Source organism: Miniopterus schreibersii, assembly GCF_964146895.1.
Source record: "Miniopterus schreibersii genome assembly, chromosome: 3".
Taxonomy (NCBI): Eukaryota; Metazoa; Chordata; class Mammalia; order Chiroptera; family Miniopteridae; genus Miniopterus; species Miniopterus schreibersii.
Genome location: NC_138103.1, coordinates 45,103,374 through 45,130,849, shown reverse-complemented (window position 1 = coordinate 45,130,849; position 27,476 = coordinate 45,103,374). Strand labels below are relative to the sequence as shown.

Below are 27,476 nucleotides of genomic sequence, written 5' to 3'. Positions count from 1 at the left end.
TAACTTCTTTCTTAGCCATATTCTTGTAGCCTGAATTCTTTCGTAGAGCAGCGTGAGCTTTCTTCTACACGTACATATGCATGTACATATACATCTCCTTCATCATGTGTGGAGTTGCCTTGTTCTTTATGTACTGGGAGAATTGTTTCTTGTAAACATCGTCATCTTCTTCCGTTAGGTAACGCATGTAATCTGCAATGTTCTCACCCGTGATGTGCTTCCGATGTATTTGTGCCTTGAATTCCTTGCTTTCTGAATCATAACCAGGGAATCCTTTGGTACCATGAGGGATAGACAAGCCTCCATCCACAGCTCCTGTGCGGGCCCCCAAAACTTTATCTCCAGTAGTAGCTCTGGCAAGCCCTGTCATCCTGTATTTGGGTGTGTGGTACTTAACTATTTTTATCCTGGATTACCAAGCGTTTCTGGGTATAGTAATCAGTTTTACCTTCTCGCTGTCTTCTAAATTTCACTTGGTATCTCTTGAAGTAGGCCTTATTCTTGAGAACTTGAACACACCCCATCTTGTGGAAGAGAGACCCGTGTTCGTGGCTTGCCACAGACCTGCAGGCCCAACACAGCTCTTGGGGGGTGAAACGGCCTAAACATTGATTTTTAAAAGAACATGTTGTTCTGACATCTCTGTAGATGTTAATGTGAAAATATGACATTTATGTCTCCAAAAATAATGTCAGACTCAATCTAGTTATAGGAGAAAGTTGCTCTTGTGTTGTCTGATGGATCTTGAGTCTTGTGTATACATGATTTCATAAGCTCGTTGGTTCTAATACAGCAATACAGTATTTTCACCAAAGCAACATCTGTTAGTCCCTTTGCAGTCATCACAGTGGTGTCATCATTTCCATTTATAAGTTTTTGCTGTTTAAGGCTTTTTATAACTGTGCTGTATCAGTTTTCCTTTGTTGTAAAACTTGAAATACCAGTTCTTGGCATCAAATTTTTTCTTTTTCTTTAAAAATGGACTTGTAGAGAAATTAAAAGTGGTTAAGATGTTGTCGGAGAGAGAGGCAAATTCTCAACTTTGCTTTTTAAACAATAGTTGGAGGAAGCATATAGTCATCTCTTCATTTTTCCAAAATTAATTGAATGCCCTTTTTGTGATAGCTTCTTGATAAACCCTGGGGCTCTAATGACTACTAAGATAAGTATCTGCCTTCAAGGAGCTCCCAGTCTGCCAGGGGAGCCTGAAGAGTAAACAGATAATTATACTACAAGGTGACGGGTGATATTATGAGCATGGACATAGAACTGGGAAGCATAAGGACAGGGTTGGCATATCATGCCTAGGAGAAGCAGAAAATAGTATAATATGGTAATCTAAAATGAAATGGGGTCATAAGCAAAACTATTTTTAAACAGAAATGTGGTTTTCTTTCTTTTAAATGAAGCCACCTTTAACTATGTCATGTTACATGGAGATTTATTTACATCTGTGGCTTTGGGCGTCCCTGAGTGGAAGGGGTATATGCATTTCTTTCACTCCTCTTGGAGAACTGGGTCACATTCGGTCAAAGGATCACTCTGAGTGGACAAAGAGAATAAAGACACTGTGAGCTGAGAAAGCCCCTTTTTTATTGAATTTATTGGGGTGACATTGGTTAATAAAGTTATGTAGGTTTCAAGTGTACAATTCTATAAGACATCACCTGTATATTGTATCACGTGTTCACCACCCAAAGTCAAGTTTCCTTCCATCAGCATTTACCCGCCCTTTATTTTCTTCTACTTGCCCCACCCCTTTCCCTCGGTAATCACCATACTGCTGTCTGTGGTTATGAGTGTTTTTGTTTTTTTTGCTTAACCCCTTCCCCTTTCCACCCAACTCCCCAGCCCCACTGCCCTCCGACAGCTGACAGTCTGTTTTCTGTGTCTGAGCCTGTTTCTATTTTGTTTTGTTATTTTATTTTTTGCACCACCATTTATCCCCTTTATGCCCTCTTCCACCTCCCCCTTTCCCTCCTCCCCCGAAATCACCATACAGTTGTCCATGTCCATAAGTTCTCTCTCTTTTTTTCTTTTCTTTGCTCAGTCCCTCCACCCCTCGCACCCATCCCCCCCACTCCCTCTGAGCTTAATTTGTTCATTAGATTCCACATGTAGGTGAAATCATATGGTATTTGTCCTTCTCTGACTGACTTATTTCACTTAGTGTAATACTCTCCAAGTCCATCCATGCCTGTCGCAAAAGGTAAGATTTCCTTCTTTTTTTTTTAGGCAGAGTAGTATTCCATGGTGTAAATGGACCACAGTGTTTTTATCCACTCATCTACTGATGGACACTTGGGCTGCTTCCAAATCACGGCTGTTGTAATCCTGCAATGAACGTAGGATAGGGGTGCATATATTCTTTTGAATGAGTGTTTTGGGTTTGTTCAGTTGTATTCCCAGATGTGGAATCTCTGGATTATAAGACAGTTCCATTTTTAATTTTTTGAGGACACTCCACACTGTTTTCCAGTGACTGCACCAATCTGCATTCCCACCAACAGTGTACGAGGGTTCCCTTTTCTCCACATCTTCAATAACACTTGTTTGATGGTTTATTGATGATACTATTCTGACAGGTGTGAGGTGATGTCTCATTGTGGTTTTAATTTGAATCTCTCTGATGATTAGTGACATTGAGCATCTTTTCATATGTCTATTGGCCATCTGTATGTCCTCTTTGGAGAAGTGTCTATTCAGATACTTTGCCCATTTTTAATTGAATTGTTTGTTTTATGGATGTTGAGTTGTACCAGTTCTTTATAAACATTGGATATCAACTCCTTTGATCTATCATTGGCAAATACATCCATCCTCCCATTCAGTGGGTTTTCTTTTCATTTCATTGATGATGGTTTCCTTTGCTGTGCAAAAACTTTTTTAGTTTGATGTAGTCCCTTTTGTTTATTTTTTTCTTTTGTTTTACTTGCCTGAGTAGATATATCAGAACAAATATGAGAAAGCCCTTTTCTAGGTGTCCTTTTTTCCTCTATTTAAGGCCTGAATTGTAATAAGTATGTATGGTGCCAGATGGGTAATTGATTTGTCAGGGTGATCACTTCATAAGGTGTATAAATACCTAATCACTGTTGTACACCTGAAACCAATCTAAAAAGTACTGATGATAGATAATGACATAGCTTCTTATCATCAAGATAATCATGGAGAAAAAAATTCTAACAATGCTGCATTTTCCTAAAAATATTTTAATATTTATTTCTTTTGGAATTAGCGTCAGAGTAACTTTTCAGCTAACAAATAATGGTCTTATTTCTTGCAGTCAAATGATTTTTTACCTAGTTTGACCACACCACATCTATCCCATTGCACTGTTAATGAATGACTTTGTGAAAATTAAATCTACTTATATAGGTTGATAATAGACTGACATTGGAATGTTCTTAATTTCGCAAAGCAGTTTTTAAAGTGGATTCCCAAACTTGTCTTGAGGAAGATCAGTATTTGTAGGATAAGTTTCCTTTGAAATTGTGCTTTTAAAAATCGGTAATAATATTTTGTGGTCATATTTTATATAGTATGAATTTGGTCCTATCTTGGTTCTCTACCACAGTTGTGGAAATAAGAGAACAATTTCTTTATGTAAATCTTCCATAGGCCATCTTAAAAGAGAAATGAGCCAACGTTCTTTTCTCTTAGTTACATAATAGAGAGATATTCCATCAAATTATTAATTTTTGAGATCAAGGAAGGAAGTAATCAGTTGTATAACTACATTTGGATTATAGTTTTCTTTTTTATGACTTGGAGGGGCTTTTGCGTTATTAAATTTAGCTTATTGGAAATCTTTCCTGGGTAGAGAACTTGATGTGTGAGAAAAGATTAATTATGTTTTATCCAGCTCTGTATCACCTTGTGAGTTTTTGGTTTATAATTTTTCCTCGCTCTGCTTTCTGACTTTGTTGTGCAGCCAGGAGTTCAAAAGTAGAAATTGAATTCTCCCTCTCGCGAGGACTCTGAGAAATTTAAAGTTGGCTTTCAGCGACTTTGCCAACAAAAAGCCTTCTTACTGATTAGCTCCTTTTTAAAGAAAAAACTTTTAATATGTTTTATTGATTTCTGAGAGAGGAAAGGAGAGGAGGAGAGAGATAGAAACACCAATGATGAGCGAGGCATCGATAGGCAGCCCCCGATGGGGATGAGCCTGCAGCCTGGGCATGTGCCCCGACCGGGAATAGAATTTTGACCTTCTGGTTTGTAGGTCGATGCTCAACCACTGAGCCATGCCGGCCAGGCGAACTAGCTCCTTTTGTTTATCTTACTTGTATAATTATGGTGAGTTAATTGGCATTTTCTTCCTTCCTTGATTTGGTACCAAAAAGTGTTAAAATGAAACTGTTTGATTTGGTACTACTGTGAATGAAATGAAGTTTGTATTACTCTCAAAGCATAAACACCATCATGTGATTGGTATGCCTGTAACCAGGAATTAGGGAACCATTTTACCTTTATTCTCCTTTAAATTCAAATTATTTTAAATGTTTTGCTTCACACTGTAAGCAGAATAATTCTAGTGTAGTTACTTTACACATTTGTTATCACAAATGCCAAAATATTTCATACCTACCTCATGATTAGATTCAGAGAGACAAATGACTTATTTTTGCTGCACTCAGTGCTATCCTATTACCATTTCAATTAATAAACTTAGATTTTTAGCAGGTGTACAGGAACACTGTAAAATTTAAATTTTGACTGATTGCCTTTTAAGTTTTCTTTGACCTGATGAAGAGTGATGTCAGGGACCATGATGTTAGGTTCTCTGCTGTGGAATCTTCTTATATCTTTCTTTTAATCTTGAAAACAAGGCATTTATAGTTAGATAAAATTTATCTGAGGAGATACAACTTGATACAGAATGCCTAGTACGGTGATATAATTATCAAGTAATTTAATAAAATTTTAACTCACAAATGGGTTTATTTTGCATTTTTAGTATTCTAACATTTACTAGGTTGTGATGTGCTGGAAGCCATGTTTTAGATATTTTTAATATGCTGAATAGAGTATATATTAGAATATTCTCTTTGCCAGTTTCTTCTTACCTATTAGCTTTTAGTTTATAGTGAAAGATTGTCAGTATTTCTCTTGATACATTATAAAATTGCTAACGCTTTAGGATAAACAACATATATCTCATCTTATAAAGTAGGTAACGTTTACTAAATGTAAGTCTCATACAAATAAGATTAATTGAAATGCAAATGATAGTTTCCTTTGATTTGGTAGGTATTTGTGAAACATGACCTTGTAAAATATGTGCATTTTTTTCTAAATGTTGTTGTATTTTTTTATGTCACTGTAAGAAGTATAATCCAACAAATACTTATTTAATACCAACTATATATTGCAAAACAGACAAAGCCCCTATAAATGTGCAGCTTACCTTCTAAAGGGAGGAGATATAGAAAGGTAAATACATTTAAAGATGATTGTAAATTGATGTTTCTAAAAAGGAAACAAGCAAAGTGATGATTTCCTTAGGCCCAGAAGGAGTTTACACTTCACTGTGGCTCCTCTTTGGCACTGTACCTACAGTAGCATCCAGAGTTTGTAGCATCCAGAATGTGTGCCCGTGTGTAGTTTGTACATGCCCCTTCAAGGTCTCTAGGGGTTCAGATTCTCTGCCTCAGCAACCCTGAGTCCATGTCCATGGCCTGCCCAGACCCCTTACCCATCCTCTCAAGGGTAGACCATCTGAAGGGTAGCTAACAGGTAGCTGTTCATGGGATAGATGGATGAAGTTTATATGTGTAGGATGGGATGTCTACAGGCATATACATGCAAGGCTTCTTGAGGAATATAATGGAATCATGAGTGGGAAGGAAAGAGAGTAGGCTTAGGGTATGAGGCCTGAAGCAGACTTTTCCTGTATTGCCATGTTCAAGTACAGAAATCTTGGGAAATGAATACTTCCCAGGTTGTTATGGAAGTATACATTTGTCAAAGTAATGGGATAGAACATGTTATATTTAACAGTTTGTTGACTCGATATGTAACTTTTCCATATTTAGATATGGAGTATTTGGCTCCCAAGTGTTAATGACATAATATAGAAATACAGTATTACCTTTTGAATTCCATTTTAGATAGGATGGTCAGATAAAATTGTATCTCTCCTGAGGAGATATAATTTGAGTCAAATACCTGGAGCATGGAAATGGGTCACCTATGGAAGAAATTACAGAGATAAACAAATTCCAGGTAGAGTGACTTTGTAGTACAAATGTACAGAGACTCAAGATCAACAATAACCAAAACCTTAGCCTGTATACAGAATGAAGAGTCCTTCAAAGGAGGGGGTGGAAGAAAAGGAAAGAGATCTGTAAGAACCAGATTATGCCCTAGCCTGCTATGGAATAGAGTGCATTTTATTCTAAGACCAGTGTGACACTATTGGAGGATTTTAAGTGGTTTTGAGTGGTGGGATTAGAGTTTGACAGAAAGTAGATAAATTATCTTTTGGAAGTAGATCCACCATTTCCTGATGGATTGTATGTGGGCAGTGAGAGAGAGAAAAGACTCAAGAATGACTCTTAAGATTTTTGGTTTGAGAAACTGGACGGATAGTTGTTACACTTGCTGAAATGGAGTACCCTGTGAGAGGGACACATTTTTGGTGGAGGCCAGAAGACCGTTCTATTGTGAACATAGTTTGAAATACTGTTAGACAAATAGAGATGTCAAGCATATAATCATATATCCAAGTCTAGAACTCGGGGGGTCAGTGTGGACTCTCTCTCGAATAAATCACACTCTTCCAGTGCCTCAGAGCATTTGTTTCAGTTATGCCTTCTGTCTGGAATATTCTGTCCGTGCCCTTTGCCTGATTTTATTCTCAGCTTAAATACCAATCTATCTAAATTATTACCTCCACTTTTATTCTCAATCTCAGTATTGTGTTTTGTATCTTTTTTATAATTTGCAAACTTATTTTCACTGTTTTCTCTCCTTTAGAAGAAGGACTTTGCTTCTCTCACCTTCTAGCCAATGTCTAGGATAATACCTGTCACTTAATAGATATTCAGTAAATACTTGAATGAGTGAATGACTGTATGAGCAGGGTCACGGTTTGCTTACAAGGAAAGACAAGGTGTTTGGGGTAGATGGGAATAAGAGATGGACTCCCACTCCCCAAAGGATTGAGGGATCTTGAGTAAGAAGAATGGTTCATGTTCAGTTAAGCACTTACTGTGTGTTAGGCACTGTGCAGAGCGTTTTATAAAAATCTCATTTATACTTAGAACTGTTCTATATGGTAGCTACTGTTTTTCTCTTCATTTTGCAGATAAGGAAACTAAGGTTCAAAGAGGCAAAGTTGATGAAAATTACACAGCCATATTTAAAGCCCAAGTATGATTCCACCGCCTGCTCTTAACCATTACATAGCACAGAAGGCGCATGCGGCAGTGCCGTAGGTTGGTTAGTTTCCTTGTGGAGCTCTTGAAGGAGGTTCTGATAAACTCCATGGACTTGTCCACAGTACCACTCAGCAGCCTTTTGGTGTCAGGATGCAGAGATAACGTCACTGTTCCAACAAAATGACTCCACCGTGTATATATATATATATTCCTTGAGGAAAGGACAAATGTCACTCCTTGCATACCTCTTCCTATGAAGCTGCCACCCCACAAACAACAGAGTGGAGAGAGGTCCCCAGGAGCAAGGCCCTGACCCACTTCAGCTCACAGACAGGCCTCCTCCTTTCCAGTTAGCCACAGGCAAGACAGCCAGACCCACTCAATAGCGACCCATGTTCTTAGTGGCCAGTGTGTGTGGGGGGGGCGGGGGGAGTTAGAGAGGAGCAAGGGTGGATGCTAAGACTAAAAGGAAAAGGCTGCGAGTCTCATCGTTGTTGGTCTTTAGGGATAAAGCTGCTCCCTAGCCCTCCTTTATTCCTCCTCTTCCTGTTGGTAAATAAGCTCCTAAGAGCAGAATCTAGATTTTTCTCTCATTTTAATGAACCCTTTTGCCTTTCACATTCTGTTTGTTAAACTGAATCCCATCAGCAAAGGGAGAAATCTATGACATGGAATTTACGGATTAATAAGAAGATGCGTCTAGGAATGTGATAGACCAGAGGAACCTGAGTATCTTCTTAGCTCCCTATTTTTGGCCACTCAGTTTCCAGAACCTAGAAAGGGTCTGTAGCAGCACTTTTTCACTTATACCAGCTACACGTTTGCCTTTGCCTGTATAACTGTCGGCTCTGACAGTTTTGGTCAAGAAAAATGACATTCTAAAGTTGAGATGAATGAAAATGAGTGGCAAATATTAGTATATGTACAGAGGGTTATACAGCCTTTATTTCAATTAATAGTATACTAATAGAAATAGGATTTCATTATCTAAGTAGGGAAATTGAATAGATGTGAATTAAAAATAAGAATTAAAATTCTCTCTACAAAGACAGGATAAGAATATGCCATACACTTACAAAACCTCTTTTTTGTAACTTGCAAATGTAATGAAATATTTTCTAAGGTGATATTGTAAGCCTTTCCTAAATAAGACCCAATTTGGGAAAAATAACTTGGATTATTTAAAATTAATATATAGAGTATTAAAACAAGTATTCAATTACTAAAAGCTTCTCAAATGAATGCCAGACAGGCAGACTACTTTGCATACTTAGCAAAGATTTTTACTCTAAAGTAACCCTAATAATTTTAATTACAAAGCTGATCAAATTCTGACTAATCCTTGGACTCTAAAAATATGGTATGGCTGAGGTTTTGAATGGAACAAATGTGCTAAGCAGGTAATCAAGCAGACTGACTTCGAGCCTGTGTATAAAAGAAAAGTAGAGATAGCAATTATTTCTCAGTATGAATAGTAGAAAAATTATAGTCCCTGACAGTCAATTTATGCTTGGTATTGTGGCATTTTGTTAATTATTCCTACATGGGATTATATGTTGGGTTTGTGGCTTCAAAATAAAGACACTGAAATGTCATGTTGTCAATGTGCTCAGAAACTCATCTGTTTGAGGTTTGAGGTGTTAAATCTTTGTGGTAAGAAAAATTTTAAAAGTCTGTATTTAAATGTTTGCCTTTTTTTTTCCGGCTATTACACTGGATGATCACTCCCATCCATTTGACCATGATTAGGATAAAGCTTATATTTCCACTATTTCTGGTAGCTAAATTCTCAAGTTGGACCTACATTACATTGGCCCTTGCATGGAAATAGGTCATATTAGTGAGTTGTCCTGTAATTGTTTAAGGCAGAAATAATAAAGTAAAAAATTTTAAGTGAAAATGTTGCATTAAAATATCTCATCTGTAGAGAACTCTTTTTATTTGAATGTCCAATATGGGCGAGACATATAAGGATAGAATAGATGGTTTTCAGCCATGTTAGAAGTATTTTCTTAGGTGGGCTTTCTTCCTGGAGAGTTAAGAATCCGAGTGTAGTGGTCATTTACATCTTACTCCCAATCACTCTGACTTATCTGCTTGGGATTTAATTTCAAATCTGTCCCTAAACCCCATAAAGCCCTTTGAAGGGATAACTTGAGGAGGAAATGTGCGGCCATCCCAGAGCGCTTTGGCAGGATTGATGGGCAGAAAGGACAATGGCCATCTGTACCCGTGGCAGTCCACCAAGAAGCATGATTAGCCCCCCGCAGCCCTGGCAGATTGTGGCTGGTTGTCTTCTGCAGGTGAACAAAGGAGAAGCTGCTTATTTGCTATTTTGTTCACTTCATTGAAAAGAGTATTTGTGAGGCAAAGTAATTCGAAGATTTAGCTTTTAACATTTTAAGGCTGTAATTAGGTTTTATTTCCTGTTATTTTTATAGCTCGTGCCCACTATTGTACCTATTCATGGATAAACGTGGTTTTATAAGAACATAATGTTTTCATGAAAGTGGAGAATATTATTATAATGGCTTAATTTTGTTGATTCCTTTTTTTTTTAATGATTTCTTAAATTTTATAGAAAATTTGGTAAATAGTTACTATGGGAAAAGGGAAAATTCATCATGTGTTATCTCATGGAAATAAGTGATCGGGATATTGAAGTGTGAGTCATATTTTTAGATTATAGGTTATACATAAAGTAAACTTTATATTCTGCCAGATATATAAAACCATTTTACTTGGTTATAACTTGAAAGCTTTATTGTTATTTTATTTTGACCAAAAGGGTTGTGCAAAAGTTTTAAATTAGATTATAATCTGGTAAATCCAGTGAATGAAGAGCAATCTATAATTGATGAACATAGCAATCATTTGCTGTAAACAAAGTATAAAAAATCTAAACTATGTAAAACAAAGTATAAACTATAAGAAGTAAGAAGTCTTCTTTAGGACTAGAACTTGAAACTTGAAATAGAATGTTGCAACCCATTATCTTTCAGTTAATTAATACTGACAGTTGCATGACAGTCAATCTCTGAACTTGTGAGACATATATGCATCATTTTAAGTTATTCTATTTTGGGAGGCAGTATAATTACAAAGGACACAGTCTTCAGCGTCAGAGAGATGTGGGTTCAGACACTGGTTCTGCCACTTACTGCCTGAGTAACTAACCTCTCTCTCAGAACCTCAAAGCCCTCAGAGTGTCTTGATGGTCCCACCATCACCCACTAGCTCACTGATTCACTGGAAAGACTCACATAACTTAATATAAAGTTATACTCAAGACTTAGATTTATTCCTCATAGGATACCTGCAAGGATAGCAGGTGAAGCAAAGGAGAAGTCGAACAGTCTTCCTTGCCCTATTTATGCAGGAATTGCATGGGCATGCCTTTCCATCTACAAACCATGATATGTCATTTCTCAGGAAACCATATTTGAGTCTTGGAGTCCAGAGTTCTCACAGGTTGCTGATCACATACCTGTCACATGACCAGCCATGGTAAAGGCCCCAAATCAGGTATCAGGTGCACAGCATCACTCTTCATGTTTATTTTAAACGTGCTGATGTGTTCATCCTTTCTCGCCACTTCAGGTGCATGGACGAACATTATTCAGTAACTTTTGGACATTCCAGTAGCTTAATTTTCAATTTGACTAAGACTCATCATCATTACTATGAAGAGAAGCAGAAACAGAAAGAAATAGACCTGCTCCGTTAACCCTTTCCTCACACAGTTATTGTGAAAGTTAAACAAGGTGGAAGAGCCCCACAAACCACTTTTATTATGTTTCTCCTATCCTAATCTTCTGTCTCCAGGGTCAGCCCCTTTACAGTATCTGGGGTCCACAAAATTATTGAGGTGTAGGAAGAAAATATTAGAACTTTAGATTTATTTTTGATCACATTCTTTTAGATTTTCTTCATTTTAGGATGTCATTATTTTCCCTTCATGCCTGAAAAATATGTTTGCCAGATGTAGTGGCAGTTGACTCTTCTTTTAACACTTGAAAAATATTGTGCCACTTTCCTCTAAACTCTAGTTTCAGAGGAGAAATTTGTTGTTTAGTTGGTGTCTCCTGTAGGTGTGGCATTTCTCCCCGGCTGCTTTCAAGACTTCGCTTTGTCTTTAATTGTCAGATTAACTTTGCTATGTTTTTGCTTGGGTTTTTGGGTTTAGCCTATGTAATGTTTTCTCAGCTTCTTGAATTTGTATGTTAGTATCTTTCACCAATTTTGGGAAGTTTTTAGCCATTATTTCTTTAGTATTTCAGCATCACTTTCTCTTCTTCTGAGACCGTGAATGTACAAACATTGGATCTTTTGTTATTATCCCACAGGTCCCTGAGGTGGTTTAATTTTTTTCTCCGAATCTATTTTGTTTGTTATTTAAATTGAGTAAATTCTGTTGATTTGTCCTCAAGTTCAGTGATTCTATCTTCTGTTCACTTTACTATTGAGTTCATAAAATAAGTTTTTTACTTTACAGTTCTATGTTTTCCATTTGTTTCTTCTTCATTATTTTATTATTTTATTTTATTATTTTAATGTATCTTTATTGATTTCAGAGAGAGGAAGGAGAGGGAGAGAGAGAGAAACATCAATGATGAGAGAGTAATTGGGGATCGAGCCTGCAGCCCGGGCATGTGCCCTGACCAGGAATTGAACTTTGATCTCCTGCATCCTAGGTCAGTGCTCAACCGCTGAGCCATGCCTGGCTGGGCCATTTGTTTCTTTTTTATAACTTCTGTTTCTATTGCTGAGATAATTTGTGTTTTCATTTGTTTCAAGAGAATTTGATTGTGGAAGCATTTTTATGGCTGCTTTAAGTCCTTGTCAGACAGTTCCAACATCTGATCTGTCTTAGTGTGGGTGTCAGTTGACTGGTGTTTCTCATTCAGCTTGAGATTCCTTGGCCATTGGGATGATGGATGATTTTTTCTTGTACCCTGGACATTTTGTCTGTTTTGTTAGGAGACTTTTGGTTCTATTTAAATCTTTTATTTTTTCAGGCAGTTACCTTGTTTAGGTTTAGCATGCTTTTCCAGGCCTACTTATGTGGGCTGTGGTTTCAGTGACAGCTTAATTTTTAGAGCCTTTGTGGTATTATTCTGGTTTTCTGGTTTATCTGGTTCCTCCTTTCTCCTTTAGTGCTTTAGTGGGATGGAAAGAGTTTCCTCTGGCTGAACTGCCAGATGCCTCACTGTGGCAGAAGGAGCCTCAGGCACAGGGGCTGTTGGTCTTTTGCTTGCTGAATTCTCTCCTCTAGAGAGTAGAGAACCTCCTGGAGGGTGCTTGTTGTGGGATTCTCTCTGTCAGCGCCTCCTGCTCTCTGTGTCTAGGCAGGAAATGAAAGTCTTTGTTCTGTGGGAACCAAGAGGCTTCCCAGGCCAGCTGCTTATTGTGGCAGTGTTTCCCTGGCCAGTGAGGCCTAGCTACCTTGGTATTTATCAGTTGGTGAGGGACGTATCAGGCCCACAGGGACCAAGAAACTTGCCAGCATGGTTGCTTGTTGTGCTGGGATCCCTCTTGGTGCTTCTTGGCCTGTTTCAGCATCTCCTTCTACCTTTTGTCCATATTTACTAGTTAATTCCTGAAAGCCAAAAGTTTTTCTGAGAAATAAGGAGGATTGAATTAGCCAGTAGAATTTCCATAGAATTCTTCTCTAGAATATGGTGCTAAAATTGGGTTAACTGTTAAGGGACCTTCTAATTTCTGTTGCTCTATTTAAACTTTCATTTTTCTCAACTTAGAAATTTTTGAGTAAAACATGAAAAATAATACTGGCTGAGTTCATTTCTTACAACTGATTTTGAGTATAAATTATAATTTCTTATATAATTACCACTTTTTCTGAAATTATATGTTTTATAAAGATTTATTGCTTTTAACAGATATGAAATTTGGCTTCAAGATACTATAAAGTTACATCATTCCTAAGAAAATGGAATTGAGACTATCTGGCAAATTTTACTTCATTTATAGTCATCTTTTAAGTGTCCTGAGTATTTATTTAAACAATTTAGTGTTTTTGCTTTTTTAGTAATACCCTTGGAAGTTCTTTTATGAGAGATTGAAATGGTTTTCTAGCATAATTTGCATTCTTATTTTTACTTCACACATGGTAAGACTTCAATCATCTGTTTAGAAATAGAGATATCAAGTGTATTCTGATGGATTTGGGGGGGAAATTGAAAACCATTTTATGTTAGTAATATTAAGATTAGTTAATGAATATGAATATTACCGTTAGAGCACATTGTAGAATTTGCTTCCTTTGTGAGATGAAACACTGCCTCTCTTGATAATAAGGTCAAATTCCAGGTGCATATTATGTCACAAATCTCATTACTAGAGGTAGAAGAAGCACAGGTGTATACTGCAAAATATTACATAAGAGGTTCAGAATGAGGTCAGGAAAAACAATACTCACATTAAATATTAATTAAGATAAAAACCCAAATGTTAATATCCATAAACTATATTAAATATTTGTTTAGCTTTCCTAAGCCATCTAGTTATTATTTAGCTTGCCTAACTGTTAAATTAGATTTGTCTATTGCTTCTTTCTTTATTAAAACAGATATAAGTGGTGTTAACCTTTGAAATTTAAACAAATATTTTCCTACATTCAGTAAGTAGTTTGGACTCTGCTTACAATTATGTATATGTGGGGAGTAAAGATAGAGGCAATGTCAGACAGATTGTACTCTGGAAGGAGGATTTGGTAAGGACAGGAGGGACAGGAAGTTCTAGAGAAAGGGATCCTTAAGGCTTCTAAGTCTTTGGGAAGATCAGATACATACGTGATAAAGGCATCGCAGCAGATGTTGTCAGTGCTGTGCTCAGATTGGCAGGACATTTCAGGGTGTGGTTCTGTGAGGACCTAGACTGAGACAGGGGCAGAAGCACCTCCACATCCAAAAGTCGTTAGAATCAGATTCAGTAGCCCTAGCCAGCTCCCCAGGGGGGAATGCGACCAATTTTTCCATTCCTCCCACTTCTCAATCTCACTCACAAATCAACCAATGAGGCTAAATATTGTTTACTTAGATGTGCCATAGAAGGTACATTGTGATTTCTTGAGCTCATGTGGCCACCAAAATCTTTATCTCCAGCCTGTATCTTCCAATGAAAGTGCCCAATTCTATCTCATAAACATCTCTAAACTTTGTTCCTTGGTATTTTTATTAATACTATCTTAGATCATAATAGAATCCCCAATTACCTTGTCATTTTAGTCAAAGAATTTCAGTTACCCCCTCTTGAAGGGTATGAAAACTGGGTAGTTCATAAAATATTAAAATCCAGTACTAGGTCATATTTACTTATACAGTTGAGCAACCTTTTTGCTCTCCAGTATCAGAGGAATTTGGTACAAATATTTGATGCTGCAAAAGTACAAGTGACTCTATAATATAAAGACAAGAAGTAACCTATAGATAAATTACTTTTACCCTTCATTTCTTATATCCACTTGTCATGCAGTGATTTATTGACTTTCTAATGCAACACTAAAACACATATCATTAAAGTAATGATTATTCAATTCCTGCTTATTATCAATTCCAAGTTCCTAAAGTTCATTATTAGGTTAAGCTATTTTCATGAAGATTTACTGTGGTTTATTTTTTATCATTATGAAGCAATGTTTGAAAAATTTGAAAGACTATTAGTTTATTATTTACTGAGTTATTATGGTGTTATGATCATATGTAAATTTTATGTTTGACCCACAATTTTGGCCAATAACAGTCTTCATTACTTAAGGTCTGTTGTTTAAATTGTAACAAAAAATCAAGTTAACATTACCTCTACAATACCTGCATTGTCTACTTATACCACTGAGATTTATCACAAAGTTTTCAACTAATACAAAAAAATCTCAAATATAAAATATTCCTTCAGAAAACTGAGACGCATTATTTAAAAGTTCAATAAAAGTTAACTTTTTCCCCTAGTCAGTTGGGAACATCTATATCCTGCCACATTTTTCTTTTTAGAAATTTGCTGTTTTCCTATTAATAATTTTCAAGTAAAGTGTTACATTTTGGAACCAAAAGATACTCTATTTCCTGTGTCGTAATTAGTGATTCAGTGAATATACTGGGCTAAGATATTAGTAAAATATGTTTATCTTACTAAGTAATGAAAAAAGTTTGACGTTTATAATAACATTGTGTCCTTTATTTATGAACATAACATATAAGCAGGAAGGTGGGGTGGGATGTACATACATTTCAGAAAGCTATGTTGATCAGAATATATTGTATTTGTAATAATTTAACCATATGCCTGCACAGATATTTAATGCACTCTCCATATATTTTGAAAATGTTTAGAAATTGCTTCACATGAAAAATGATAGAAGGTATTTTAGACATTTAACATCAGAAAACCTCGCCTTCAGGAGGATGTGGTTTTTGTTCTCACACATATAATGTGCTGTTGTATAGTAGACTGAGGGGGTGTGTCCTTTGTGTCCCCAGTACTAGAGCCAATGGATAGAAATGAAATACAAGGTGGGACAAAGTGGGTTTACAGTGTTCGTATGGGGAATAACACAGTAATTAATAAATAATAATACAAGAATAAACTATGTTTCTCGTACAACGGTAAACCTCTTTTTGCCACATCCTGTATAATAAAAAGTCTTGTAAGAATTAGAACAACTAAAATTAAATTGGCTTTGTTGCTGAAGTAGATTGTTCACCATCATTGGGTATTTTAGTGATTTTTTTCAGTTACCTGAAGTCATACTTATCACCTGCTGTAAGCAGCAGTGTTCATTAAAGGCTCTTTGAATGAATGGGTGACTAAATCAGTGCATGGGTGGATGACAACTGTCAGGGCAGGAGGTTGGCCTAGATGATCTCTGCAGTCCTTTCCAACCCAGATTTCTTTGGTGCTTTTATTATAATAGAGTTAGAGGAATACATTCAACTGCAAGATTGGGCTAAAGTGATTGCTCTCAAGATAAGTATTCCCAGTATAGACAAGTATTCAAAGGGTTAATGTATGCCCAAGATTGTGGTAAGGTTGCTACTGATAGCAGTCCAGAGCTGGGGCCCTGAAAACCCCTCATCGTTTTAACAATAAAAATAAACCAAACCTCTATTGAATTTATATGTTACATTAAATATTTGTCATTGTTAAGCCTACTTTAAAATTAGAATTGCCAATTGCTTCTTTTCTTTAAGTAGGTACAACTGGTATTACCTTTGAAATTTAAACAAATTTCTTCCTACTTTAATGGGTAGTTTGGACTCTGCAATATTTTCTAATCCAATTATGGAGGCCACGAGATTTTCAGGAACAGAATACAAATAAACTTGATGTATTCTAGAGCCTTGAGTGAAAAATGTTGCCATGACAACCATATTTTAAAATTGTACTTAAAACTACCCATATAAATAAATAAATTTAGAGACTTCTAAATTGGGCCTCGGACTATTACATATAATGTAGTTAGAGAATAGCCTGAAGTTCTGGGAAGTGAGCAAGCTGGAATCAATCTTGCTGCTGTAGGTTGGGGGGAGTTGTTACTGAAGGGGGGGCGGGGATTGCTTTCGGCAGAATTCCCGTATCTCCCTCTCTGAGCTACCTCAAGCCCATGTGTTCTTAGCTCAAGGTGATTCAAACCTCAGAGTTGCTTTGCTGATCTTCCAGTTCTACAATTCAATGAAAATGTCATTTTGGAATCTGTTTCATATTAGATATACTACTCATAGACCTAAATGAGACTTTATATATATGAAATTCTTCAACTTTAGGGTAGCTCTGCAGTTTGTCATGAATCGGCTTTCTGGAAACATGACACTCAAGTATCATATATCGTAGATTAACATCTAAGAAAATAATGCATGTCCTTGAGCATGTGCACTAGAGGACAGACAGAAATCCCATTTCAGTTGCCATAGTTAGGGTGGCTTTTTACTTCAAGATGTTTGTTTACGTGTTACAACTCATTCTATAGATCATAATTACATTTCGACATGTGTAATTGGGGAATATGACATTTTAACGTTAATGTAAAACAAATCCTGAGTAAAACACATCACTCCAGGATTTTCTTTTCCTTGCCTGTCTCTTCCCCGGGTCCTTGTTTTTCCGTCCCTCCCTTTCTTCCTCTCACCCTCCTTTCCCCTTGCTTCATTTCTTTTTCCTTTAAAAAAAAAAATGTATGCCTTTATAACATTATGGTATTATGTGGCTTAATAGCTGAGATTTTTAGATGATAAACTATTTCCTAAGTAGTAATTAGTTCTTGAGATCAGATAATGGGATGCTTTATAATGGCATGTTTGCATCACTGGTCTTATGGACCCTTGTTTTGTTTATTATACTACAGGAAATTACTTAGGCAAGATATGGGACTACGCACAGTGTCATAAACAGTTGTAACCCATGGCCAGTTCATGTGTGGAAAAATTAGCTCTTAGTAATGTGATTTGGGTAGAAAAAGAATTCTCTGATCAAGGCAGATTTGGAAATTTTGCATTGTAAAATGAAATTCTCTCATGTACTTATGACACATCTCTTTTGAAATGACAAATAATAGCATAGCCTGGCTTTATGGGGAGAGAAAAGTGCATGCTATGTTCTAGTTATAGGGACGCCATTGTTTTGACAGCTAGGATTTCTGATAGAAGTTTGCTGTAATGTAGATTTTAAAATCCTATTGTGTAGTAACATTTCTTAAATCTGTTTTATAGACTTCTAAGGTTAGAACTTCTTAGTGTGCTGTAGACTGAACGGTCTGAATGAAGTATCCCCTTAGGTCTATTTCCCACTGCTTCCAGCGCATCTTACAGGAAATGCACTCTTACTTGGGCTAAAAACTGTTCTTTTTCTTTGCCATAGGATAAGAAATGGGTTCTCAATCATGAAGATGTCACATTGGGAGAGTTACTGGGCAAGGTAAGTAATCAACTGAGCTAAATAACCGACGGTCTTTATAGTGATTGTGAACTCTGTAGCTTCTTCATTTCCTCAAAGCCACCTTATGCTCTAGCACACAACCGGGCACCTTCCCCCAGTAACCTAGAACACACTACCACATCTGTTATAAACACTGGAATGTTCACTGAAATAGAGGTGTGAAAACCTTTGGAATGTTTAAGGATGATTTTTAACTTTTAAAAATAGTATTGTGTGTGTTCCTCTGCATTAAAAGCCATAATGATTTTACTATAGTATAGTAAGGCCAAAACTATTGAGCTGAGATTTGAAAAGAAACTATAAGGTAATAAACATTTATATAAATGCCTAATATAGTCTTGTTCTATTTGTTTCTGTTATACATGGTAGTTCAGAAAATGTAGAATGCTGCTCTTTGGGACTTCAAGATTGTGTAGAGACTCACAGTATGTAACAGTATTGGACACATTATTTTATCTAAAAATTGTATGGACAAGACACGTATTTCAGTATAAATACTCATTTTGTAGTTAGCTCTATTCGTGGTTAGAGTGGACAGATAGATATGATAAAAGTCTCTGTCTTCTAACCTAGTTGGAAGTTTCTTTCAGTTCATAGGCCATATGAAAGTATAAACTGTGTCTAACAATAATGGCAAACAGTTGATAATCAAATGGACTACTTGCAAATTTATTGTTTATTTATAATTAGGTTCCAATGGGCAAATATTAACTTCTTTGTCAATGACTTAATTAGTGATTCCACTTGAAATTTTGAATTTAGTTTAATAATGCAATGTGAAAAACAGTGTAAAAAATCTAGCTATTTTGGGAAAACTATCACTCATACATTTCTGAGTTACCAGTGCTAGACTTAAAGCTCAGCAATTTAAGTAAAAAATGATTATTCATTACTTTTTTGTTTTAAATGTAAACTTGATGAATTGACAATTTTCCCCCCCTGTTTTTTAGCTGTGATGTATTTTAAGAAAGTAAATCCCTATTGAATTGAGCTACTTTGCAGGGTTCTTATTAGTATTTTTAAATCTTTTCCAAATGGAAGCATGAAATTGCTGTTGGCTAGCAGTTTCTTTTGCTGCAAATACATATTTAGTAAGTGAATTCTAAAGCATCTCAAGCTAAAAGCATTAGCTGATGTGTTTATTTTCTCTGTGACATGCTGGTCATTCTTAAGGAAATAGTTCTTCTTTTTATTACTTTGGGTCTGTAGCACTGATTGGGCAAAAAGTTATTACAAAGACATTAAATAAATTTCCATGAAAATATAATTAAATAATAAATTGTAAAATTAAACCACTTACTGAAATATAACATGTTGAGGATAGATTTTTTTTTTTTTTAGTACTCAGGAAAAAATATTTTCAGTTAAAACAGAAATATTTCAACTATTTTTATGTTTATTTTAATATGTGAAATATAGTATATCAGGAGGAGTTTTAGCCTCTATTTTCTTAGTAAGGGTATTTCAAAGAATAAGCATTTTTCTCAATGATGCCAGTTTCAAAACATTAATCATTTTTAATAAAAGGCTGCAACTTGAAAGATAACAGTATAGCTTAATTTCAGCTAATATTTTTGAGTAGAAAATTATTTGTCACTTAATATTTTCACTACCTATTCTGAATAAATACAGTATACTGCTTGAGAATGCATGAGTGAAAGAGAATTAGCCTTAGTTCCTACACTATAGACTTTGGAATTTGGTAGTAATATAAGATTGAGACAGGAATTCTAACTTTTTGAGTACTATACTCTTAATAGACCATACTTGATGTATAGTTGGTATTCAAGAAATATTTTATGCAGTCCTCAAGTTGTTGAGGATTGCCTGCTATGTGACAGGTACTCTTCTAGGTACTAGTGATAAATTGATGAACAAAGCAGACAGATATCCTTGCCCTCATGGAGCTTTTATTCTGTCTATCAGGAGAAGGCTGATAAACAATAAATGTAATAAATAGTAAATTTTATAATGTTAAAGGATGCCGAGTCTTGTGAAAAATACAAGGAATTTAGGAGTGCTATTGTTAGAAGTTGCAATTTGTAATAAGGAAATTCAGGCAAGTCTTTTAAAATTGTTTTTAAAAATTGTCTTATTAAAATTTATTTATTTCAAATAAAAACTTGGATAGGAGGGATTTAGCCATGTGGACATCTAAGGAAGAGGGTTCTAGACAGGAGTAACCAATGCAAATTTCATTTGAAGAGCAAGGGAGATCTTTTGGTTGTAACTGAGGAAGCAAGGAAGACTATGATAGGACAGGAAGTCGGTGAGTCAGTGAGTGTATAGGTCGTGTAGTGTCCTGCAGGCATGCTGGTTTGCAGTTGGGAATGATCTGGTGACAAATTTATGATTTGCAAGGGAGAGATGAGAATTGGTGGAGTAATGTCATTGAGTAGGTAAGAGGGAATTTAGTTTACAGTGGAGAACTGACTTCAGTAAAAACACAGTAGTTCATTTTTATAAGAGCAAGGAAGATTGGTAGGTGGGTAAATGTGGAGCTGAGAGTCTGGAAGTTCTCTCTAGGTTGCTTCTGTTTTCTTAGTGAAGTAGGAAGCAAGATTATCAACTACGAATGAGGGTGGAGGGAGGAAGAGTAGGGCATTTAAGAGAGTAGAAGGGGGAAACGTATTGAGAATGAGCGTGAGAGAATTGTCATATGATTGTTGGGCAGCATTAGGGAGGTTTGTGTTCATGAATTTAAAGTGGAACCAGTCTACCTGGTTGTGGGTTTTCTTCAGTTACATTTAGCTAAATAGGTGCAGAGTAGGCAGAGTGCTGCGTTTAATTTGGGTTGTGGATTTGACAAGGAAGTTCTACAGATTAAGGGGAACACAAATGTTGGAAATGTATGGTAAGCAATTGTAATTATTGACCATGGAATTTAGGCTAGATAGGAAGGAAGAAAGGATATTAAGGGGGTGGTGGACAATGAAAAGTAATAGGGTCTGAAGATTTTGAGGTTCTTACAGAGTTACAGGATTTTTGTAGTCTAGATACTAGAGGAAGTAAGCTAGAAAAATAGAAGCCAGCCAGAAAATGAAATAGATATTATAGAGGAGTTGCATTATTGACAATAGCGAAGTTTGTTATGATCCTAGAAATAGTTTGAAACAGAAGATCGTTGAAAGAGAGATGTTCAAAAAAATGGAGTTTGAACTGTTGCAAGGATTTTTAAGTGTCTGTTAAAATTGCCAAGAATTAAGACAAGAATAACACTGGGTATAGTGATCAGGAGCTCACTATAAATTGTCAGTAAATGAAGGAAAATATTTTCAAATTCAATGGCTGGTAGCCATAGTAAGGGTCAGTTGGTATATAATCAAGTGATAAAGCTTCAAAGCTGGGTGTTTTTTCTGAGGAAATCAGGAGATAAAAATGGTTTGAAAACATTAACAAGGAACTAGTAGAATACTTTATTCCATCTCCAGGTCAGTGGAAGAAGAGTTGGATGGAGAAGTTGTCTTTTAAGTTTAGAAGGCAAAAGGAAGCTCAGCCACCATTTGAGTGTTTTCAAGTGAGAAGCAAGTTTCTGTTGGAACAATTAGGTGAAGAGAATGACCAAAAAAGACACTGAAGACAAAATGTTTGTCGTGATGAACCATGGCTTCCAGAAGGCACCGTGGAAGGGGAAAATTTGGATATAGAGGGTTGAATAGAAGTCTGCAGAATCTAGGAAAGATTAAAGAGGGAGATGAGGATTAACCTAGGACCAAGATCTTCTCATGAAAAATGACATAAAAATTGGCAAGAGACATATTATTTAGCCTCATGGACTTAGTAGCAGAGATGAAGCTGTGCCTGTTAAATGACAGGGTGTCCTAGGCTTCCTCCTGACTTCTTTGGATGGAGAAGAGGTATCTGGGAAGCCTGGTCTATTTCTCAGTGTTTGGAGATTCCCCCTTGACCACTGTTGATTGAGTTGAAGTCCTGATAGCATTATGATTGTTGAGTGAATGTTTAAAATTTTCGAATGCCTATTATATGCCAAGACCTGTTGTATAGGGCAGAAACCATTAGAAAAGTGCAAAGGGGCAATAGGGTGGTAAGTGTTCAGTAACGGGATACATACTTTTGGGAAGATCAAGAAAGTATTCAGAAGAAGGGGGCTTAAGAAATGAACTTAAAAATTAGCTAGCATTTTCCCTGATTGGAGGTGGGGGCTGGTTTCCACGGAGGATGAAAATGTAGGAAAGGCATGGCCTGTGTTGTGGGATCACTTGTGTTTGGGACACATGTAACAGGCTGTATTTTGGAGCTAGACAGGCTGAGAAAGTGATGATAATTGAAGGATGGATTTTGAGTAAGAAGTAAGTTGTCTCTTGGGAAGATTAATCTGGCAGTGCGGTGGTGGATAGATTGAAGGGCTGAGTGACTGACAGAGCAGTTTAGGTGAGAAAGTTAGGATCTTGAATCAGGATAGCCTGTCTGAGATGCAAGGAGGAAGACACAAGTATTGCAGAGATAGAATCTGAAAGCTTGCAGAGAGAATGATGGTCCTAGTAAATGAAAATGGTAATTTTGCCAGGAAAAGTCTAATGAGTAAAATGTTAAGTTTTAGACAAATTAAATTATAAGTGCTTCAGAATCATTCAGATAAGTAGAAGTCTAGCAGTAATTGTGTATATTAATATCTTCTCTCAGCTCTATCGCTGATGTATTAATGACCTCATAATTGTGGGTGTGTTGGCGGGGGAACCTTGAGGATAACAAACATACAAGGACACAAAGCTCAAATTTCCCTTTTTCTAACATGACGAATGTGTATTATGTTGAATTCATAATCATTGTTTTTTAATAAATATTTAAGAATTGAATATTAGATTTAATAATAATGAATGCTATTTATGAAATATTTAAGTGTACTTAAAGTTTAAGTAAAATAAAAATTTTAAAATTAAGTAAAATATTAAGTAATACTTAAAATATTCAAAAATATTTTGTCTTTTAATCATGTTAAATTATTTATTAGTAACATGTAGAATTTATATACCTTGAACTGTTGGTTAAGAGTTACATTGACCTTAGAACTCGAAAACTCAGTAACTAGCAGACTTCTACTTCAGCTCCTTCTTGCTCAACAACAGTAGCGTTGAAGCTTATTATAATGTAATGCCTGCATATTATATTATAGCTTTATAAAAAATACATAAGCATACGTCGAAAAACTTGAAGGGAATACTAAAAAAATAATTGTTGTGTTAGCCTTATAGGTCTTCTCTGTAGTGTTTTGTGTTTATAATAAAAGAAAAATGACTTCAAACTGGAAGTTAGGCATTTTAAATCAAAATACGTTCTAGCCATAGAATAAGGTTAGGAGTTCATACATTTGATAGAAATGAATTTGTCACAGGTGACATGAGCACACCCGGCAGCGGCTGGCAGTCCTTCCCTGCCCGGCCCTGTGCCCCCTCCTCTCCCACTCCCGCTGCCACCCCCAGCGGCTCCGCTCGCAGTGGCCTTCAGTAGCGCATTTCCGGTTGAGAGGATTGGTCAGGGCAACTTGATTTCCACTCCGAACTGAATAAAGCTAAGAGTACTTTGATGAACTCAAGACGCATCATTATATGCTTTTCTTGTGTTTTGCAAAGATTTACGTGGCTGTCTTGCACCTCAAACAATAAATGTATTTGTGCTTTCAGGGAAATTTTGGTGAAGTATTTAAGGGCACATTAAAGGATAAAACTTCCGTTGCTGTTAAAACATGTAAAGAAGATCTTCCTCAGGAACTGAAAATAAAATTTTTGCAAGAAGCCAAGTGAGTTCTTTAAAGTTATGTAAAGTGTGTATTTATAATATGTGATTCACTGAAATGTAAGCTTGAAGATATCGTGAACTGTAATTTGCTGAAGTAGAAATGAGCACTTTCAGAGCCTCTTACATAAGGAAGCACTCACACAACGTGGAAGCAAAAAGCTTCCGGTTTCGAGTTAGACTGTAGATCAGTTAGATAGGCACAGTGAAAAGACCCAGGTGTGGAAAAACAGTGAGTATTCAAATCCTTAAAAATTATTGCAATGTTTTTTGCTTTTATTTCACATGTATATACATATATATCTATATATGCAAAGTTGTGATTTTTCTTGTAACAAAAACATTACTATATTCTATGTATAAAATACATAATTTTCATAAATATTTAGATATATAATTTCATCTCTCCTACCTTACGTAGATATCATCATTTGATTATTTTTTCCCCATCTGTTAATTTTCTTTTCTAAGAACTTCAAATGTCTTCTTTAATTTAGTGTTTGGCATTTTCTTTTCTTACTGATCTTCTAAGATAATTATTTTCTTTTTCCTATTATCAGCTAAAATTTAATGTTCCAAATTGCTACCCCTGTATTGCAGATAGTTAAAACTATTCTGTTAATGGTAACATCTAGTTTATATAACAAAACACAAAACCAATTAAAAAGCGCTTTGAGCGGAGTGATGATAGACATGTGGTTGGGAGATGGGTGGGTGGGTGGATGGGAGAGGAAAGGAGACTAGGTGGGTCCATAGATTGTTGGTGCAAAGGGAGGGAAGGAGAGTGTGTGTGCTGGGGGGTGGGGGAGGGCGGGGGGGTGGGGCGGGGGGATGGGGGGGGTGTCTCCCTCGTGGCCTAGTGTATAAAATTGAAGTTTTTGTAAAGTATCATGGGGAACAGAGGACATGGCAGTGAGAGGACAAGGCACTGAGAGGGCATGGCACTGAGAGGACATGGCACTGAGAGAGCTAAGTCCCACAGCATGGAGCATTTTGATGTACATTTCTCCATTTATCTAAAAATGATTATTGATAGCAATGGAGTAAACTAGTATGATGCATTTATTGAATATTGTCTACAGAATAAAGTTGAAAACCTGTTTTATGTGTATTATTACTAGCATTTCAGAAAAATATGCTCTGATAAATGTAAGGTTTGAAATTCATAGGTTTATTATTTTATAGATATTCATAGATATTATGGGTTAAGTTATATCCAACATTTTCAAAAATATTTAATTTTTTGCTTTTCTAATTCATGATAGTTTCATTGCAAAATAGAGGGTTTAATTTGCTCTTCTAAAGTGAGATTGTTTTATTTTAAAAATGAAAATTATACCCTTGCAAAACTCTTAAGTGTCCTTTAATAGATGATAGAGCTCTGTATTTAGATATTTAATATTATTGGAGTTCAGGCTGGCTGTTCTTTGGAATTTCTTTACTAAGCAATTTCCAGCCTCATAAATGACATTTTGGGTTAGTCAAACATTTTAAAACTTCCTTTTTAATTCCCTGTAGAAGTTGCAAACTCAAAGTTATTATCAGATTATTTCCTTTATCTCTAGAATTCTTCCTGATTTATCTTTTCATTTATAAATCATTTTATATTTTTAATATAAAATATTTTTCTTAGAGCTATCTCTGCTTTAATTGTACATGTACAAAATGTATACAAATGGTTTTATCTTTCTCCAAATAAAGCTATTTTTTCATTCTCTTAGGAAAGAAAACTGCACCTTTTAAATATAAGTGAGCTTATAACTATGTCAATAAGATAATATGGAATACATTTTGTAATAGAAATCATCAGGGTAGACAGGCCTCTGAGGGAATCTCGTCTACTTTTAACTCGAGCTTGGAGTCCTATGGATGAGTCTGTGCTATTTCATAGCCCTCTAAAATTTTGCTTTATCCAAACTAAGTGTTCTCTGCTTTAGCTTAAGTCCATACTGAAACTCTGTTACTCAGTTATTGTTAAACCTTTTGATAGCTTTCTCAAAACTTTTGAGTTTTTACTATTTTGAGATTATGATAATCAAAACATTGATTACAAAATCTAATGAAGGGATTATCCTATAGTATGTATCAACATGTATTGGATTCTTATTTTTATGTTTTTTAAATAAAGTGTGTACATAAAACAAAGCAAAACAAAAAAGATGCTACCCTAGCAACTTACAGTTTTGAGTTCATTAATACTTTTCAGCTCTGCTTTTGTGGTGGTGGCTAAACCCAGATATTTTGAAGGGAGTTCTACATGTTTTGGACTAAGTAAGTTATTTCTGTTTAGCGTGGTTGCTAGTCATTCAGAGTGGCTAATAATTTTTAAGTGAATATTGAATTGAATTAAGGATAACTGACTGATTTGTGCCTATATTTTGCCAACATTTATGGAAATTTGCATATATCCCATTTGTCATAACTTGGGTTCACACTGAAGTTTTAAAAATTGAATTATATTGATTAAAGTGTATCCTACTAGTGTACATTATTTATGATCATGAATTAATGCTTTATTTAAATAATTATTCTTACACTTTTTTCCCATACAGAATTCTCAAGCAATATGATCATCCCAATATTGTCAAACTTATTGGAGTTTGCACACAAAGACAGCCTATCTACATCATTATGGAACTGATTCCAGGTAATGTCATTTTAGAGGTTTCCTTGATGACAGTTTATTTTAAATTTTATTTTATTTTTCGTCACCATTTATCCCCTCTGCCCGCTTCCACCTCCCCCTCCTCTCCTCCCCCCTGCAGTCACCACATTGTTGTCCGTGTCCGTGAGTTCTCTTCTTTTTTGCTCAATCCCTCCATCCCCCCGAAGACATCCCCTGCCCCACCAGAGCTCCCGCCTGCTCTCTACTGAGCCTGTCTCTGCTTTGCTTGTTTGTTCAGTTCATTAAATCCCACATGTGAGTGAAATCGTATGGCACTCATCTTTCTCTGACCGGCTTGTTTCCCTCATCCTCTCCAGCCAACCACTGATGTGCTTTCTGAAACTATACTAGTACTTCTTAGAGTTTCATGTAAATGGAATCATACAGTCTGGTACTTTTGTGTGCGATTCACCCATGTTGTAGTGTGTATCAATTCATTCCTTCTTACTGCTGAGTAGAATTACATCACATGAATATTCCACGGTTTATCCATTCAGCTGTGATAGACTTTGGGGTTGTTTTCTGTTTGGGGCTACTACCAGTGAAGCTGCTGTGACCATCCATGTACAAGTCTTTGAATGGACATGTCCTCTCATTTCTCTAGGGAAAATACAGTACCTAGAAGTAGAATGAATGGATCGTATGGAATGTGCATTTTTAAAACATAGCTTTGAAATTTCTGGTACTAAACCAGTTATATCTTACATTCTAATGTCATAAAAATT

The 27,476-nt window shown here is 35.9% G+C and overlaps 1 protein-coding gene across 6 annotated transcripts in view; it reads left to right on the top strand.

Moving 5' to 3' along the window:
* FER (FER tyrosine kinase) overlaps positions 1–27,476 on the top strand; it is a 315,987-nt gene that overhangs the window by 183,979 nt on the left and 104,532 nt on the right. For all 6 annotated transcript variants that reach the window (XR_013998437.1, XR_013998438.1, XM_081132190.1 and 3 more), the window contains 3 exons: positions 18,255–18,311; positions 23,975–24,090; positions 26,639–26,733. Coding sequence is in view for 4 of the 6 variants with exons in the window: in XM_081132190.1 (XP_080988316.1) it covers positions 18,255–18,311; positions 23,975–24,090; positions 26,639–26,733 (268 nt within the window). In the remaining 2 variants the exon portion in view is untranslated. The remainder of the gene's footprint in view (positions 1–18,254; positions 18,312–23,974; positions 24,091–26,638; positions 26,734–27,476) is intronic.